The sequence below is a fragment of the Adiantum capillus-veneris genome, unplaced genomic scaffold (genome assembly GCF_014529385.1).
Source record: "Adiantum capillus-veneris isolate H3 unplaced genomic scaffold, ASM1452938v2 Hic_scaffold_446, whole genome shotgun sequence".
NCBI classification, from domain to species: Eukaryota; Viridiplantae; Streptophyta; class Polypodiopsida; order Polypodiales; family Pteridaceae; genus Adiantum; species Adiantum capillus-veneris.
Genome location: NW_028221533.1, coordinates 34,013 through 53,419, shown reverse-complemented (window position 1 = coordinate 53,419; position 19,407 = coordinate 34,013). Strand labels below are relative to the sequence as shown.

The window sequence follows — 19,407 nt, the reverse complement described above, 5'->3', positions numbered from 1 at the left end:
GGAAGTGGTTATTTGGTGCTGTCGCGGTGCAATTCTTGACTTGGAGTGTCCAAGTCTGTTACAGCACGAAGCGCCGGCCTTGGAGACCGAGCGTGAAGCTCAAAGAGAACTACGAACTCAAGACTTGGTTCGACAGGTACTTGTCTCGAAAATCGAACCACCCAAAGATCGTGGGAGTTCCTCAAGTGGTGCAAGCCACGATGCGGATTCCAAACATCCAGTCACAGAGAAGTTGACTTTTAGTAAGCATGACGGTAAGATGGATGCTACGATTATTCGTTCTTGGTTGCATCAATTTAATGCTTATTTTGCGACAACTAAGAAGAAGGAAATAGCAAAGTTTTGATGGCAGCTATGTACCTTGCTGGTGATGCCATCAATTGGTACCACGCATGGCAAGAGGCACAGCTAGCCGCGCACCTAGAGGAAGCCGACGGATTCACGTCCCTTTCCTTCAATGGGGCTGATTTCCAAGACAAGCTCAAGGCGCGGTTTATGCCCACCTCAGTACCTCGCACGATTGAAGGACGATTGACGCTCTCTTAAGCAAAATGGTATGGCGGTTATGTCTTTTTCTAATCGTGTTTTGCAGCTAGGTACTCAATTACGAAAATTGGATGATGAGCGCAAAGACGCTTTTCTCTTTGGATTGGACGAGTATATCAAGTACGATGTCAAGGTTCTCGATCCAATCGATCTCAACAAGGCGGTAGCGATTGCTCTCGCACAAGAGATGAAGCACAACAAGGGAAAGCCCAAGGAGAACAAGACTTCGACAAGTACCTCGCAGACTTCTCAGAACCCTCAGAACAGTAAAAACGGTAAGAATGGTAAGAATGATAACTCTTTAAACCAATCTTCCAACAGTCTCTCATCAAGAATTCTTCCAATGACTCTAAGGGTAAGGCCAACATAATTGCTAAACCTAAGCTTACTCCAGATGAAAAGATAGCACAAGGAATTGTAGGAGGATACATCACGTCGGAAGAACAAAGCACTTATTCTAAGGAAGGTCGTTGTTTTCATTGTCACATTAAGGGTCACATAAAAAGAACACGTCCTAAGCTTGAATCGAATGAATCTAAAGAACCCACAACACCCACTTCCTCTATCAATGCAATGAATGATAACACGAGTGTGCCCCAAGTTTCTCAGGACCCTCCCATTGATGATTCTCTCATTAAATGTTATGGTCGTACGTCGGCGGGGCACCGTTTTGTCATATTGTTTGACCCAGGTAGTATGCATGATGTGATCAGTTCCTCTCTTGTTGAGAGCCCGCCTCGAAGTTAGTCCGAGATCTCCTATCGAGGTCTCTGGCTTTTTCCCGGTATGGACGCTCTCATCACGGAGGAGTGCTTTGATGTGTTGTTTGCAATTCAACAGACTGCCTTCACTAGAAGATTTGTTGTTTCTCCTGTGATATGATTTTGGGCATTTGATGGTTTCGTGATAATGACGCTCTCATGGATTTTCTGACTAACACTATAACTCTCAATGCCAAAAGTGATTCTCCTATTGTCATTCATGGAGAGGACATTGCTCGTTCTCCATCTCTCGTTGCTAATATGCAGGACAAGATTGATAGTATTCAGGAGAAGGAGACTCTCTCAGTCTCTTTTTCTCCACAGCATGATACACAAAATTTGCATGATTATGAGAAGCACGATGAATTGAATGATAATGATGAGCATGATGATTTGGATGCCAATGACAAGCATGATCAAGATGTGATTTCTCACAAGCATGATGAGTTGCATGAAGATGATGTGATTGTTCACAAGGATGATGTGTTAGTTGATGCTTTTTCTAGCGAAGCTAACCTCGTTGTAGGTTCGATCAATCATGAAGAACCGATCTTGGCTTTCGAGTCGAGGTCCAAAGAACCCCCACAAGACGATTTGATCATTCAGGAATCGATCTTGGCTCTCGAGCCTAGGTCCAAAGCACCCTCACAGGAAGTATTATGTGTTTGCATGATTAATACGCACGCATTGTTCGAGTGTTTTATTCGTGATCGTTTCCTGTATTTTAATCAACATCGTTATGCGATCCCTTTTCCTAGGCATGACATATTGTATGTTGAGCACGTTTCTCTCATGGATGAGCACGAATGTATGCGGATTTTTCGTGAAAAGCTGAAAAGTATATATGACAGGAAGTCACATTCCATGTCTCTTCCTTGGCATGACACAGTTTCCGAACGAGCACATGAAAGTGCACCAAGCGTGGGCATTTCCATTGTGTTTTGCCATAGTTGATTGATTTCGATCAAACAGAACAGATTCGATCTCATTGTTTGCATGTGTTTGATGAACGGGTTGTCATTCCGTCTCTATGTTCATCTACATTGCATACACAGTCTTTAGAGAAGACAAGATTTTTTTCCTTCAATTTACATGGAATGGGTATGTTCATGGTTTTGTGTTGGAGATGGTTTCAGGAATTTTCAGCCATGGAGATTCTTGAAGACGAAAGAAGCAGGTCTCTAGACGAAGTTGAAGTAAGGAAGGAGCCACAGAAGACTTTGTGTCGCTTTCGGCGCGGCCCAAAGAAGCAAGCGTTGCAGACCTTTATGAAGTTCAAGTACCGCACGACCCACACATCAGAGTGGGCCGGCGAAGAGTCCCTTCTAGGATTCCGGATGCTATTAGCGATCTCCCTCGACGCCATACAGTTCGGTACCAGTACCTCACTTTGAAAAGGAGGGGATGTCACGTGACATATCCAACCCTATGTGTCAGTGGACAAGCTATAGCACGACAAGGGTTCAGTCAGTCCAGTCAGTCTAGATTTAGAAGTGATCTGGCACTTTTGTGAGTCTATTCGTAGACCGTGCATGCCCAGTCACTGAGTGTAGATGCATATCCTTTGGTTGCACACATCATGATCATCAGTATTCCCTTCAGAATCCATCAGATTCAGTCAGGGGAATTTTCGAGTGCATTTAGCCTATTTTCCCTATTTTTGACATTTTTCACTTATTATTTTTAAGTGACTTTCCAACAAAAGTAGGTAGGGCAATTTTGCTAAGTTAATATATAAGCAAACCCAAGTTAGCACTTTTTGGCAGAAGAGGCAGCAGGAGCACATGCTCAACAGGCACCTTCTCAGCAGAACCCCAGCAGAACCCCCCAAGTGACCTAGCGTTTTTGCTCCCAAGCAACAGCCTAGCCTAGCGTTTTTGGATCAGATCACCGCCGCCAGCTAGCGTTTTGCATTTGCAGAGCCACGACGACAAGACTACAGAAGATCAGCCTAGCGTTTTTGCATCTGCAGAATCCCGACGATAGAAACACCAGAATTCAGCCCTAGAGTTTTTGGTTGCAGATCAGCCCCGGCGTTTTGCACTATCATCGTGACGGAAACTCCAGAACCATCAGCGTTTTCAGTTTTCAGCAGTTAGATTTCGCAGATCAAGTCCCGAACCTCGTAGATCTCACATTCCCGTAGCAGTTCCTCGCCGCACGGTCAATTTCCGCAAGGTTTACAGTTTCAGCCGGGAAAACGCAGATTTCAGCATCTGCGTTTTCAGCGCGTCGTCGTCACATCGTTGCCATCGACATCGTCACCGACATAGAGTCAGAATTCAGCAGATAGAAGATTTGCAGATTTCAGCCCATAGCGTTTTTGGACAGCAGTAGAAAGATTGCAGATTTCAGCCCTAGTGTCGTCGTCGTCATCGGCATAGTCCCAAGTTGCATCAGTCCATTGCATACGCATTGTACCACTTTGTGCAATCAAAAGTAGACCACTCTCGCTGACGAGAGTGGGGCCTTCAGAGGAGGGTTTTACAACGTCTCTAGTGTCGTATCTCTCTTCTCTCGATCTCTCAGTCTCATTCACTTGCACGCACAGTGTCCATTCACTTTGTTTGTGATCATAGCACTTCCATGAAGAACGGGAGGCTCTCCCTTCGATAAGAACTAAAAGGAACCCTTGAGCACAGTTCGGAGCACTTATCTTGAGCAAAGTGCAAACAATCATTCCGCTGCACCTACCACCTTGTTAGACTGCGAAGAAGACGCCTCTGTGGAGGCAATGTCTCCTTCTGTCAAGAAATCGCTCTCATGAAATTATGACTCCGCAACACTAGGCCCTCTTGATGGACTGGCATCATCTTCATCTTGGCCATCTTGCTGTGAAGTGTGAATGAAACACACTCCCTCATTCGCATGAACCCGACTAGTAAGCACGGGCAACTTTCCTTGCCGGATGCTCTCGTGCTCTCTGTGGCTCTGCAACCTCTTGACAAAAAGAGATTTTGTAAGCACGTGCTCATGACCTAGTCATTTGTCGATCCACATTCTCAAGCTCTCTCAGGAGCCTATGAAAACCACTAACCTTAGTTGTTGGTCTCTTTCCCTTGATTTTTATTTAATTTTTGGGACCCTCTTGTTGTAGTCACAAATGATTGAATATTGTATGGCCAATGTGAAACGGCCGATGGCTAAGAGTTTGATCCGTGGCAATGAAGGCCAGGTGGCCACGAGATGGTTGGGCCGATCGGCACTGAAATCCGAGTCAAAGTCGTTTAGGCCCCATGCGACACTTCATAAGTTGGTGGGTACTAGGAAATTAACTCAGGTATAGAGGACACTTAGCGGCTCCAGAGCAAAGTGCAAGACACCTCAGCTGCAGGGGGGCGCCCAAATTGATTTGGGGCTGATTTGGGCTGCCATCTTCTTCATTGTGAGCCCACAGTGTGTGTGTGTGTGAGTAGTCGATGTAAGTTTATAGCTTTAATGGAAAGCTTGCCTTCTCCTTTTATGTAGCACGATGATTCCGCTCTCGTGTACCTCTCTCCCCTTATGAATATAGAATCATGATGCCCAACTGAGGCAAGAGCTACTCATTTGTATGTACAGTTGTGTGGGTTTATGCGCGATTGCTGAGGCAAGAGCCTCTTGTATAGGTACCCGAATTATTGATTGCTAATGCCCAGCAAGTACAGGTTGATTCGGAGAGATTTCTCGCAAGAAATTTCGTCCAAATCAAAGGGCAAGTAGCCTCCAGGTGCGGGAACTCGAGGGCTTGCTATGGATGTGACCGGCACGCGAAATGGAGCCCAAAACAGTGAATTAGAGCTTGTTGTAGTTTTCTGCAGGTTTAATATTTCGACCCTTTTGATGCCAAAAAGTCCCAGGAGCTTCGGGGAAGCTTGGGAACTGTGAAATAGGTGTTCTAGTGCATTTTAGGCTTGAAAAACAGAGATTTCAGCGTGTTGTATTTTCTCGTCAGGGTTGTAAAGTGCTTTAATGCACGCGGCAAGTCACCTAGCGCATGGGGATTTTGTTTGTGAAGCCTTCTATTGTCGTTATGTGTAAGGTGCAGCGGAAGTGAATGTTGAACTTTGCTCAAGATGAGTGCTCCGAACTGTGCTCAAGGTTCCTTTTACTTAGAAAGGGAGAGCCTTCCGTTCCTTTAATGAGAGAGTGCAAGTGATCACAAACAAAGTGGATAAACACTGTGAATGAAGGTATTGAGACTGAGAGATAGAGAGAAGAATACGACACCAGAATGTTGTCAAAACCTCCTGTGAAGGCCCCACTCTCTATGGCGAGAGCGGTCTACTATTGATTGCACAAATCTCTACAATGCTTGGACTTGCCGACGATGTCGACGACGATGAGGACGACGACGAGACGGGCTGAAATCTGAAAACGCTAATGGCTGAAATTTGCAAATCTTTATCTGTTAAATTCTGACTCTATGTCGGTGACGATGTCGATGGCGACGATGCGATGACAATGCGCTGAAAATGCAGATGCGGAAATCTGCATTTCTGGGCTGAAACTGCAAACTTTGATGGATCTGACTGTGCGGCAAGGATCTGCTGCGGAAAGGTGAGATCTGCGAGGTTTGAGACTTCTATTGCAGTGTCTAACTGTTGAAAACTGAAAACGTTGGTGCTTCTGATAGTCTTGTCGCGGAGAATCTGCAAAACGCTAGGCTGTCATGCTGATGCAAAAACGCTAGGGTTGGTCTGTAGTCTTCTGTCGCCAGGCTGCTGCAAATGCAAAAACGCTGGGCTTGTTCTGCTGAAAATGCTAGTTGTTGCTGATGTAGAAAATGCTAGGGTCTCTGCTCCAAAAATGCTAGGTGTCTTGTGGGGGTCCTACTGAGAAGGTGCCTGTTGAACACACGGTTCTTGCTACCTCTTCTGCCCAAAAGTGCTAGCGCTAAGGTGCTTATGTATGCTAAATTTGCCCTACCTAGTTCCCAACAAAAGTCACTTAAAAATAATAAGTGAAAAATGTCAAAAATAGGGAAAATAGGTCTATGCACTGTAAAAATGCTCTTGATGGGTTTTGATAGAAATGTGATGATCATGCTGTGTGCAACCAGAGGATATGCATCTATTCTAAGTGCCTGGACATGCACGGTCTGCGAACAAACTCACAAAAGTGCTAGAACACTTCCTAATCTAGTCTGACTGAACTGAACTGAACCCTTGCCATGAAGTAGCTTGTCCACGTACACATAGGGTTAGATGTGCACGTGACATCCCCTCCTTTTCAAAGGAGGTACTGGTACCGAACTGTCTGACGTCAAGGGAGAACGCCAATAGGGTCTGAAATACTGGAAAGGACTCTTCGTCGGCCCACTCTGATGCGTGGGTCATGCGATACTTGAATTTTATAAAGGTCTCCAATGCTTGCTTCTTTGGGCCGTGCCGAAAGCGACACAAAGTCATTTGTGGCTCCTTCAATGCTTCAACTTCGTCTATAGTCATGCGTCTACCTTCTTCAAGAGTCTCAGAGGATGAAAACTCCTGAAACCACTTTCAACGCAAAAACATGAACATACCCATTCCATGTAAAGTGACTGGAAAAATTCTAGTCTTCCTAAAAGACTGTGCATGCAATGTAGATGAACATATAGACGGAGTGCCAAACCGTTCATCAAACACATGCAAACAATGGAATCGAAACTTTTTTTTTTTGATCTAAATCTATGAACTGTGGCAAATCACAATGGAAATGCCGATGCTTGATGCTCTATCTTTCTTGTGCTCTTTCGGATATTGTGTCATGCCAAGGAAGAGACATGGAATGTGAATTCCTTGAATGCAAACATTTCATCTTTTCATGAATCATCCGCATACATCCGTGCTCATTCATGAGTAAATCGTGTTTATCGTGCAATATGGCATGCCTATGAAAAGGGATCACATAAAGACGGTGACTAAAATACAAGAAAGCATCACGAATGAAACACTCGAACAATGCGTGCTGACTAATCATTCGTACACAGAATACTTCGTGTGGGGGTTCTTTGGACCTTGACTCGAGAGCCAAGATCGGTTCTTCGTGATCTATCGAATCTGCAATGAGGTTAGCTTCACTAGAAAAAGTATCAACTAAACCATCATCCTTGTGAACAATCACATCTTTTTCTTGCAAATCATCATGCTGGTGAATAATCACATCTTGATCATGCAAATCATCATGCTTATCATTATCATGCAAATCATGTGTGTCATGCTTTGAAAAAGAAGAAACTGAGAGAGTCTCCTTCTCCTTATCCTTTACAATCTGTGCCTGCACATTAGAAAAGAGTCGGAACAACTCTTGCATTTTTTGGGCTCTCTGTTTGGCTGCCAAGCGCGCTTGCTCACACTCACTCTCAAAGGCTAACCGGCTTTCTTCACGCTCGCGAGCCAATTTTGCTTTTCTTTCTGCTCTTCTTGCTTCGCGTTCTAACTGTCTTTCTTCGTGTTCACGTGCTATGGCTGCCATTTTTTCTTCGTATTTACGCTCTATGACTGCCCTTCTTTTTGCTTTTCTTTCTTCGCGCTCGCGCTCCAAGGCGGCGCGTTGCGCTTCTTGGTGTATCCTCTTGTCCATCATCGTCTTGACTAAAGCCTCCATAGGAGTTGGTGAAATCCTTGGCGTAGATGGGGAAGGGAGAGGGTTAGAAAAACCTCGTGGTGGGGAAAATTCCTCTTCGCCACTGCCATGCTGATCACCTCCATGTGAAGTATCCATTCCGCTCCAGGTAATAACCATACACTGAAGTCTTGGGTTCTTAAGTTCACGAGGAACTTGGGTTCTTGTGATTCTTGGTTCTTGAGGATCTTGAGGATCTTGAGGTTCTTCTTTCGCTTGCAATCTGTGTTAGAGAAGGATCTTCTCTTCACCCAAGCTCTTCTCTTTTCCGTGGGCGCACCCCTTGGCGGCCTTGCGCTCACACCAAGGTTGCTTTTTCCCACCTCACGTCGATTGGCTGGCCGCTAAGTGCACGGTCCGTCAATGAGTGAAAAGAGAAACAAGGGGAGGCTAGACAAGCCCTTCTTTCTATGGTTTCTTGTCACTCTTCAAAAACACGATTAGGAATCGACATGCCCAAGAGGACTTGGGTTACATGCGACCGCAACAAGCAAAAAAAATTCTATGGTTCTTGTGGTTCTTTCCTTGAGTGATATAGAACACTGCCAAAGCTCTGATACTAATGTAAGGTGCAGCAGAAGTGAATGTTGAACTTTGCTCAAGATGAGTGCTCCGAACTGTGCTCAAGGTTCCTTTTACTTACGGAAGGGAGAGCCTTCCGTTCCTTTAATGAGAGAGTGCAAGTGGTCATAAACAAAGTCGATAAAAGGTTCCTTTTACTTACAAAAGGGAGAGCCTTCCGTTCCTTTAATGAGAGAGTGCAAGTGATCACAAACAAAGTGGATAAACAGTGTGAATGAAGATACTGAGACTGAGAGATAGAGAGAGAAGAATACGACACCAGAATGTTGTCAAAACCCGTCTCCGAAGGCCCCACTCTCTATGGCGAGAGCGGTCTACTATTGAGTGCACAAATCTCTCAATGCTTGGACTTGCCGATGATGTCGATGATGATGAGGACGACAACGAGACGGACTGAAATTTTAAAACGCTAATGGCTGAAATCTGCAAATCTTTATTTGCTGAATTCTGACTCTATGTCGGTGACGATGTCGATGGCGACGATGCGACGACAATGCACTGAAAACGCAGATGCGCAAATCTGCGTTGCCAGGCTGAAAGTGCAAACTTCGATGGATCTTACTGTGCGGCTAGGATCTGCTGCAGGAAGGTGAGATCTGCGAGGTTCGGGACTTCTATTGCAGTGTCTGGCTGTTGAAAACTGAAAACGCTGGTGCTTCTGATGGTCTTGTCGCGGAGAAAGTGCAAAACGCTAGGTTGTCATGCTGATGCAAAAACGCTAGGGCTGGTCTATAGTCTTCTATCGCATGCTGCTGCAAATGCAAAAATGCTGGACTTGTTCTGCTGAAAACGCTAGTTGTTGCTGATGCAGAAAACGCTAGGGTCTCTGCTCCAAAAACGCTAGGTGTCCTGTGGGGGTCCTGCTGAGAAGGTGCCTTTTGAACACGCGGTTCCTGCTGCCTCTTCTGCCCAAAAGTGCTATCGCTAGGTTGCTTATGTACTTGCTTGCTAAATTTGCCCTACCTAGTTCCCAACAAAAGTCACTTAAAAATAATAAGTGAAAAATGTCAAAAATAGGGAATTAGGTCTATGCACTGTAAAAATGCTCCTGATGGAAATCTGATGATCATGCTGTGTGCAACCAGAGGATATGCATCTATTCTAAGTGCCTGGACATGCACGGTCTGCGTACAGACTCACAAAAGTGCCAGAACACTTCCTAATCTAGGCTGACTGAACTGAACCCAACCCTTGCCATGAAGTAGCTTGTCCACGTACACATAGGGTTAGATGTGCACGTGACATTATGCTGCGGAAATTAGGCTAGAGTAGGCCATTTTCAGCCCAATAGAAGTGAGACAACACATAGAAGTTTACAGGTTTTCTCGAAAGTTTAATTGCAATAAAGAAGTACTGAGAGGGCGCCAACCTTTGGGACCAATGCGGTGTCACTGTCTACTTGGGAGCACTCTAGCTACCAAGTCATGATTTGTTTTGAAGTGTTGAATTTGAGTTACAGGATTACTAGTGAAGCTACTTTGCGTCGTCAAGTACAAGTAAAGAATGCGCCACAAGTTCAAGGGTTAATGGTTGGGAAGCTAGTTGAGGATGCGTTCAGGACACAATTGGTTGCTGCTGTGAATGTGTTTACTCGGTTGGTGCGAAATCCGAGGTTTATGGAATTTCTGCAAGCTCCACCAATGTCACAACAGACAAGGCAACTCTCTCATGCAGTAGAGTCCGTTGAGGCTCCAACCCATAGGGCAGGGACCATTTGCACCTTGCGGAGTTAGTTGAGGCTCCAAGGCAACCTTTTTCTGTCCACAAACAGGTGGCTAGGATGCGAATTCCACAAGCTATACTAGTTCAGCCACCCACCTTTCAGAGTCCAGATGTTGGTTTAAATGGACAGGGAACTACTTTCTAGGCTATGCATCAAATTTTTTCACCACCCACGATACATCCTTGGTATTTTGGGGGTGGACCTGTGCTTCAAAGCATGGCTGGTTATGCGCCTGTAAATCAATAGTTCATGCCAGGAACAGTCTTTGGGGGTATGCAAGGCATGATGCCAAATCCCATGTATGGTAATATGGGCTTATAGCGAGGGTTTCAATGTAATCATGCCAATTTGGGGTGCCACGGGCCGCTTTTGGTATGGCTAGTTTTTCTGACCAGTAGGCAAATAGGGCACCAGGGAACCAAAACGTTAACGGTCAAGGGGCACAAATGATCCCTACCATTGTTTCCATGTTGTAGACACTTCCCTATAATAATGTGGGAGTGTTGGAAAAGCCAAAACCATACAAAGAAGGTGGTGCAGCTGTGAAGTTTGACACTTTCAAAGGCTTTGAGGACAAGACGAAGACTCTTACTTTCCTCCAACAGTTTGATATTGCTTATGCAAGGGGATTTTACAGAGGCCTCCAAGGTCAAGAAAGCTGCCACTTTCTTGAAAGGAAATGCACGTTCATGGTGGACGACATTGTTGATACAAGGACAGGCACCTGCCAATGGGTTTACCTCAAGCAAGTTTTTGCATCTGCATGGCTATATCAAAAAAATCGAAGCCGATGTCATGGTAGATTGGTTGGCACCAACTCACTGCGGCTACTTGCAAGAGCTTAGAGTACATGGAAGTTTTGTAAAGTGTTGCTCTCAGTAACTTCCTACAGGTTCGTGCCATTGACAGGGCATATCGTGAAGTATTGTTGTGGGCTGCCTAAAGGGCTCAAAAACTACTGTATTAAGAATAGAGTGGCCACCCTTACTCAGCTTATGGAAGTTGCCAACACTGGTCATGCTTTGTTGAAGGGAGAAGACACTGGATTCCAGGGCAACGTGAAAGGGACCAGCCAAAGAAAAATTCAGCAAAGAAGCCCTTTGTAAAAGCGACTTTTGAAGTGTCCTAGGGGTCAAGAAAAGAAGAGAAAGCGAAGGACTCAGCTGAGAACGTCTGGAGGACAGACAAAGAAACAGAAGAAGCGGCCTTTTGTGCACGAGTTGTTCGAAGAGAAGAAGGCTTTAATGTTGAGAATAAATGCTTTATTTGTAAGCAGCTTGGTCATTTTGCTGCAGGTTGTCCACAGAGGAAGAGGGCAGCTGACTCAGAGGACAAAGAGGTCAAGAAAGGGAAAAAGCCTAAACCCACGACAAGTCTAGTGCAAATATGGTGGGCGATAGACCGAACTTGGATGCGAATGAGCTATGCAGAGCGTGGGGTACAGTTAGGGACCAGACAACGCTTATTTTCTTTGATCCAGATGTTAAGGAAAACTTTATCTCACCAGAGTTGGCTATCAAACTCGGCATCAAAGCTGAAGAGATTGGGTACACAGCAGAGGCAAGTGTGGAATGTCCTGGCCACTCAAAGTGTGTTACTCCCGTCATTGGAAAGCTGCGTCTACATATTCAGTCGTATGTGGGCACAGAAGAATTTTATATCATGCCATTTGAAGGGTGTGATGCGTTGTTGGGAATCCCATGGATGTTCTGTGTACATGGTGTGTTGGATGTCTTCAACAAAAAGGTCACCTTGCAACATAGGGGAGAAAGAGCTACTGACTGGTGATTCATTCTCTTTCAAGTTGGAAACACTACCTACTAGGACTTGATTTTGTTGTTCAAACAAATCATCAGACCTTGCGATACTTTTTAACACAGTCAAAGTTACGTGAAAAGCATATGTGATGGGCAAACATTCTCTCTATGTTCCACTTTCAGATTGTGCATGTGGAAGGCAAGAAGAATGTTGTGGCTGATGTGTTATAAAGAAAGCCACAAATTTCAGCTGTGTCGATTCCTTATCGTCATGAGCGTGATGACATGAAGAAACAGTATGCTACTGATGAAGATTTTGCAAGAATCTTTTGCAAGATGGACAACGCCATCATTAATATCTCCTCAGGGACGGTTTTGTGATGATGCATGGCAGACTATGTGTCACTAGGCCATTGTGACCTAAGGTTATGGTAGAAAGTCATGTCCTACCATATGTAGAGTATTGTGGCATTGATGCAACAGTGAAAGTGGTTGAGACATTCTTTTATTGGCTTACTTTGAGGATAGATGTGGATGCCTTTGTGCGAGCATGCGTAATTTGCCAAAAGGTCAAGTTTGACAGGCGAAAGGTTCCAGGGTTATTGCAACCATTGCCTATTCTAGATAAACCATGGGAAAGTATAGCTATGGATTTTATCTTTGATCTTTCGAGAACGTCAACAGGGAATAATGGCAGGTTCAACAAACAAGCCTATTCTATTCTTGTCAGGAAGAAGATAAAATCTGATCAGATGGCACGATTGTTTATGTACAATGTGTTTAAGTACCATGGTATGCCACAATCTATTGTCAGTGATCGTGTTCCTTGTATGACGAGCTTGTTTTGGAGAGGCTTGTTTGAAAACATGGGCACTACGCCCAAGTTTTCCTCTTCATTTCATTCACAAACTGATGGAAAGTCAGAAGAGGCTAATTCTATTGTCTTAGATCTGCTGAAATGCTGTGTGTTTGATAATAAGGGCAAGTGGAAACACCCATGCGTGAGTATGCATACAATAATACGGTGCATTCGTCAACAGGCAAGACACCTTTTGAAATTGTTGAGGGTGGCAAAAAGGTTCCTCCCATTCACACAAAGGAAGATTTTTGAAGCAGATCGATATGTAGAGAACATGGATGAAATATATAAGAAAGTTAAGCTTGCCTTGGAGAAGACTCAGGCAAAGCAGAAGAAGGCGCAAAGCAGAAGAAGGCTGCTGATCGTCACCGTCGTGAACTCTTGTTTTCACTTGGTGATTGGGTTCTTTTGCGGTTTGAAAAGGCAAGGTTAAAGAAGATGAAGGGCAAGGAAAGGTTGTTTCCGAAGCTCAGCATGCGTTACTATGGGCCTTTTCAAGTACTTGACAAGATCAACTATGTTGCTTAGATTCATAATGCGTTTCATCTGAGTCTTCTAAGATCCTTTGTGGGTGATGTGCCAAAAGATTTGCTAGAAGAAGATCAGCCAGAAGTTGAGGAACTTGATGAGATCTTGGTATCTCAACAGATTTTGGCACATAAGGAGACAAAAGTCAAGGGAAAAGTTGCTCGGCGTTATTGAATGAAGCTCAAAACTATCCACCTATGGATGAAAAGTGGATGGAAGAGAATGAACTTTTGAAGTCACCAAATGTATTGCAGCTTTACCTTGAGGCCTTTGGGTTACAACCCACGTATGCTCCAACTCAATGTATTCAAAAGAGGGGTAGTGATAGAGCTAGCACATCATATGTACATACGGATTCAGTGCAAAAGAAGTGTACATTGCTCAACAAGTGTTACGGTATAATGCTAACTTCTATCATAGATAGAAATGACAAAAGTATGAGGTTCATTAAGTCATTTATATCTATGTTTCATGACCTTTCTTGCGGATACATGTGATGATAAAAGGGTGCTAATCACATTAAATCATCTATTGCATGTATGTTAGGCATGCAATCAAGGACGTTTGCGATTTCAAGAGGGGAGTATGTCACGAGGCTGTGACAAGCAGTAACTTAGTTGTTGGTTTCTCTCCCTTGATTTTTATTTAATTTTTGGGACCCTCTTGTTGAAGTCACAAATGCTCGGACATTGTATGGCCAGTGTGAAACGGCCGATGGCTGAGAGTTTCACCCATAACAGTGAAGGCCAGGTCGCCACGAGATGGTTGGGCCGACCGGCACTGAAATCCGAGTAGTTAAAGGGTGGCTAGGCTCATTTCAAAGTCGTTTAGGCCCCACACGACATTTTATATGTTGGTGCAAGGTTGCATCAGTATGTACGTACCTTACCTTTCCGTACGGTACAGTACAGTATGTACAATACGGTTCCGTACGGTGCTGCAGTAAAAAATTGCCGAATGTGTAGCGTTAGGGGCCTGGAACGCGAGCTGATTTGGGGCTTTTTTGGCGGTGGAATGCTAATAGGCTAATAGCCCAAGGTTGTATGCCTTATACTCACTACACGATTTCATTTTCCAGAGAGCAAACAGAGACTGCAGAGAAGTTCAGAGACAGGACTCAGGAGTCGTTTCCCGCGTAGAAAGGTAAGCTCCTCTCTCTTTCTTGCCCCTCCCACTCTTTCTCCTTACGTTGCGCGTACTCTTCACGACACCCCTCCCTCTATTTCTCATGTGTTTGCACTCTTCGCAGAAATTCATCATGCCACGCAACACCAACCCCAACTGGCAGCTCCACACTAATGTGTTGAGCGTAGTCACGACCGCTTCCCAGCAAGGTTCCGGCACGCGCTTATGGCAATGCAAGTATTGCGGGATCCATCACACCAGTACCATAAGGCGAGTCAAGAGGCACTTGACCGGCATTGGGTGCATTGATCAGATTGGTGCCTGTGAAAAAATACCAAAGCCCTTGAGGGAGCAACTCATTGAGGAGTATTTTCGGGAGGTGCACCTACAGTGCAGGGTACTCCCAGCATTCCGCAGGATGCTTTACACGATGCTCACGGCCGTCACCATTTCTGTTGATGTATTGAGAAGGCTCGTTGCTTGCATATCCTGATCGGGAAACCTTCTTCCTCTGCTGCAGTTTGGCTATGATTTAGTTGGAGCTTTCTGTGTTAAGGGTGTCATAGTCAGTTTCTGAAGCCATGCAGCAGAAATGAGCATTGTGACAAGGGGAGTGCCTATGAGCAAACTGTTTTTGTGCCATTGCAACCCGTCACAAAGTTGTCACTGTACGTTTCATTTTGCACTTCATGGGGAGGTGACTGGGCAAGAAAAACATAGAGAGGGTCATGACAGATTTGCCACTGGTGTAGTGCTTTTTATCACTGGTGTAGTCAAATTGTGATCTTAAAAAGGACAATGGATAGCTTTATTATTTAATTGAACTGTCAAGCATGGTTATTTCATATATGCCCTCAGAGAAGCTCATGCAAGGATGCTGTCAATATTATATTTAGTTGCTCCTTTGCAATGTATTTTAGAGGAAGATAATCGTCTCAAGGAGTGTGGCTTAAGTCCACCTGGAAGAATGGCGTAGTGTAAAATGCTTGGTAGAATATATCACATATCCAGAGTTATGTTTTCTGTTTGTGTTCACTTCAATTGAGAGAAGTACAAGCCATAGTTGATTGACATCACCCTTGACAAACGCAATGGGCCAACTCTTTGTAGGCTGAAGGCCTGGTGAGCTTTTGGATGAAACCCTACTTGTTCAAATAGATTCATGTTTTTTTGTTCATTCATGAGGTGGTTCTTTCCGGTTATTCCCCCTCTTTTGCGACGCAGTAGGTCCACCCTTGGTTCTTAATACACAGATTGCAAGGTCATTATCTTAGTATATCATTTGCCACAGGGGGATCAATGATCTCAATGCAGAGGTGGCTAATCAAGACCCTCATCCGGGAAAATCTGATATTGAGATGTATGCCCTTTCTCAACTGGGATTCGAACCCCCACCATTAGAGAAGAGGGCAACTCTTTGACACACATGCCTGTGCGCATCCCCTTGGCCTAGTAGTGAATCCATGGAAATGCGAATCTTAAATACTAATCATGGGATAAAAACTAGTTTCAGTATCACGACTATCAATCCCATGCCCACCATCTTATAGGAAATGGAAGGATTCATGACCTTAGATGTTCAGCTTTAATGGAATAAGCAGTGGGTGGTGGAGAATACCATTGATGTTTTTGTACTCGGAGGAGCATTTTTTATGGTCTCGGAAAAGATGGTAGATGTTTGTCAAAATTGAAACGATGTGTGACGCAATTTACCATGGATCATGTTTGACCATTGTTGGAATGATCTGATGAACTATGTTGTAATATGGACAATCAACCCACTAGATGTAGGTGCATAGATGGAGACATGGATGCAAATCTTACAAAACGTCATAATTATGTGGTCTTGCCATGGTAGGCCTATGCAGGGTCTCTCCAATAATTTTCAAGGGGAGTGCAGTCAAACAAAGATCTTGGAATCTCCTCCTGCCACGAGTGCTGCATATAGAAATGTTGCCTTTTGGCAGCTATGGTTGCGCGCGCATTGCTTTGCACTGGAAGGGCAAGTTAATGTTATCCTTTCTGCTTTTCTTACTGGAGGTGCTCATGTCTTAGCATGCTATGTTATACATGTGAAATCACAACATAAGATGACAAGACAAAGTTATTTCCTTTTTGCATTTAACCTAGTATAAAGCAAGTATTATATTTCCATTTAGAATAATTATACGTTTAATATTATTTCTAGACTAGTTTGTATCTAGCCTAATTGTGTTCCTGTTTGGCATCCAATAAGTAATCACATTAAAAAAGGTCTCTAGACTTCAATACTAGCATAGAGACCTCTATTAATGGGCTTTTGCAGAGGCAATTCGGAAGCCCGGAACCTTACGGGTGAACTTTGTCGAGTTGGATCTGCTAAGCATGCCGAAGAATGGAAACATGCCCTAAGTGCCCCTTTTTGGGATTGTTGTCCCCTCAAGGCACATGTGGTGCTTGAGAGTCATTGTACATTCTTTGCTGAGTTAATATAGCATCTACATTCACAATCCTGAGTATGGCCAAAAAAAGAAAAATTCTCTATACTCTAGAGAGAATTATAACATCGTCAAAGTCTCTGGTCGCCTGTTCTGCAACCAGCCACCTACTACAGTAGGTCCTTCACCGGCAGAATGTGCGCCCCAATATTCCCTGCGCTGAGGTGTCAGGCTGAGGCAAGTTTGGTAATTCCGGCTGCTGACGGGTCAGGTTCCCAGAGACTTTGACGGCCGGGAATAGGCCCTGGTCGACCCATTCTGCAGCAGGCTCCCGGCTGCCGCCGGTCGCCTGACCTGCAGAATAGGCCTCCCAAGGCCCATTCCCTACACCGTCAAGGTTGGGGGTCGGGGGACAGTGTTGCGATTTATTCCCGGAAAAAGCGGCTGCAGTGGTCAGATGATTGGCACCTCGGCGGACGGAATCCACAGACCATCAACCAATCGTTTGCATCCCAATCAATGCCCGGAATGGACCCTGGAGCTGATAACTCAGTAGCCGGAATCAAGGCATTCACTCTGCATCTGCCACATCGGCAAGCGTAATTGGCGTCTGCAAAGACATTGTGCATGGACAGGTCTGCAATTCGTAACAGTCCCACATGGCAGCGTGTCATTGACCCCCCTCCCCACGACCTTGACGGAAGGGAAAACCCAACTGTGACGGAGTAGGGAAAGGTCAAATGCAAGCGACCAGATGGCGACCGGTGGGAGCCATCATGGGAGTTGCATTGCAGGGACAGGTCAATGCATGACCACGCCATTTGAGCCCTCCATTGACAACAGTTTCTACAGCGTAATGAGTGCATGCAATCGACCGATGCCGAACACGTCAGAAACCCTAATGGAGACTCAACCCTCTCCAACGACACTGTTACACATCAGCATGTGGAATTTTTGCAGGCAGCAATTCAATGATCGCCACAACAGCAGTTGGAATTCTGTGTGGCCTGCAGCAATGAGAGCTGGTCAACTCAGCAGCCAGAATCCATACCGGCTCTGCTGGTCGCCAATGGGTCGCTATTTTTACGAGGGAAAGGATAGTGAAAAAGACACTCACTGTCCTTCTCCTACTCCGTAAGTGTCAACTGCTAAAATGAAGCTCTTGGGTGATGCACACACAAGAGTGGCCTTCCCTAAGCTCATCCGGTGCACGAGGCGGAGAGAAGCAGAAGATGTCGGCGAAAAGTTCTCGTTTCGGGTCGACGCATCTCTTTCTTCCTCTCCAGACGAAGCCACCATCGTTTGTTACAGGTGGGTTTTCACACTCGCCATGTTAGTTGGTTGCCCTCACATGCCAAAAGTTTCAAGGCAAAGTTGATGCTCAGAATTGTTCCATGACTCCAGATATTGACATTTTTTTTAAAACTAAAAGATTTCTTTGCAAATTTTTGAAATTTTCAAGCTTTTGCTTCGAATTTTCAAGGTTTTGGTTAATGGACGGTGTATGCATGTGTGCATAGATAGATTCGACATCAACAAGGTTCTGTAAAGCAATTTAGTTCTTTGTTCTCTGCAAGTACTTGAGAGAAGCTAGCGAGAGTTCAAGAGAGGTCAAAGAATCTTCAGAACAAGCTTTGATCATCTCACATCGCTTACAAAACAAATAACTAACTTGCGATCATGCTAATCCTCCACTTGATGTTTGTATGGCTGACGCAATGTAGGATATCGCGAGGATATTGCTTAGGGTAAAGGGACCAATAACGGATCGGGCTCCAATACAAGGACAACATTGAATGAAATAGCAAAAATGCTCAAGATATATGGAAATTATGATGGGTATGGCATGTGAAGTGACGAGAGTTTGCTATGAGCTATATTTTCACATCAAGTTCATTTGAAACTGTCAATCTTAGCATAGGTTCTGATCATTCCTATTTGAATGTTCTTGTATTGGCTCCCACTTCTTAAGTGGCCTTATATTGGCCCCTTTACCCTCAAGTAGCTTTCCGAAACTGATTTTTTAGCAAGTGCGTGGTTTTATTAGAGGTCTTGATGTTAAGAGGATGCAGTTATTCAAGCATATGTTCATGATGAACCTAATAATGATAATCCATTTTCTCAACCATTGCACAAGGCATGCATCATACCAATGATACTACACGGAGATAATATCATACTAGCAATAAGAGAGTTTTTGCCTGTAGTTACCACCGATCAGTTCAAGAGACCCAAGGGACCTCAAAGAAGACCTCTGTTTTACAAACCAAATTGATTTGAAGGGTCAAAAGATCAATGGATTTAGATTCTTCAAGAGTATGCTGCTTGTGAAGGAGCAAGTGCGAGTGTGTGTGTGTGTGTGTGTGTGTATTATATATATATATATATGTTGAGAGAGAGAGAGAGAGAGAGAGAGAGAGAGAGAGAGAGAGAGAGAGAGATCCACAACAAGCCAATTTGCGGCTCCTTATTTATTATGTGATAAGAAAAGAATGGTTAGTTAAGGTTATGAGTTGGGTGGCCG

At 44.5% G+C, this 19,407-nt stretch overlaps 1 protein-coding gene across 1 annotated transcript; it reads left to right on the top strand.

Annotated features, from left to right (window-relative positions):
- Positions 1-11,583: 11,583 nt before the first annotated feature.
- LOC147416852 (uncharacterized) lies at positions 11,584-18,332 on the top strand. Its single transcript, XM_086508022.1, has 4 exons — positions 11,584-11,761; positions 14,420-14,484; positions 14,591-14,675; positions 16,772-18,332. Exons 1-4 carry the CDS (start codon positions 11,584-11,586, stop codon positions 16,855-16,857), a joined length of 414 nt encoding a protein of 137 aa, XP_086364148.1. The 3' UTR covers positions 16,858-18,332.
- The last annotated feature ends 1,075 nt before the right edge of the window (positions 18,333-19,407 follow it).

Coding starts and splice junctions, on each gene's coding strand:
- LOC147416852 (XM_086508022.1), top strand. CDS start 11,584: ATGGTGGGCGATAGACCGAACTTGGATGCGAATGAGCTATGCAGAGCG. Junction 14,485..14,590: donor GTCGTTTCCCGCGTAGAAAG/GTAAGCTCCTCT, acceptor CACTCTTCGCAG/AAATTCATCATGCCACGCAA. Junction 14,676..16,771: donor CACGACCGCTTCCCAGCAAG/GTTCCGGCACGC, acceptor GGGCTTTTGCAG/AGGCAATTCGGAAGCCCGGA.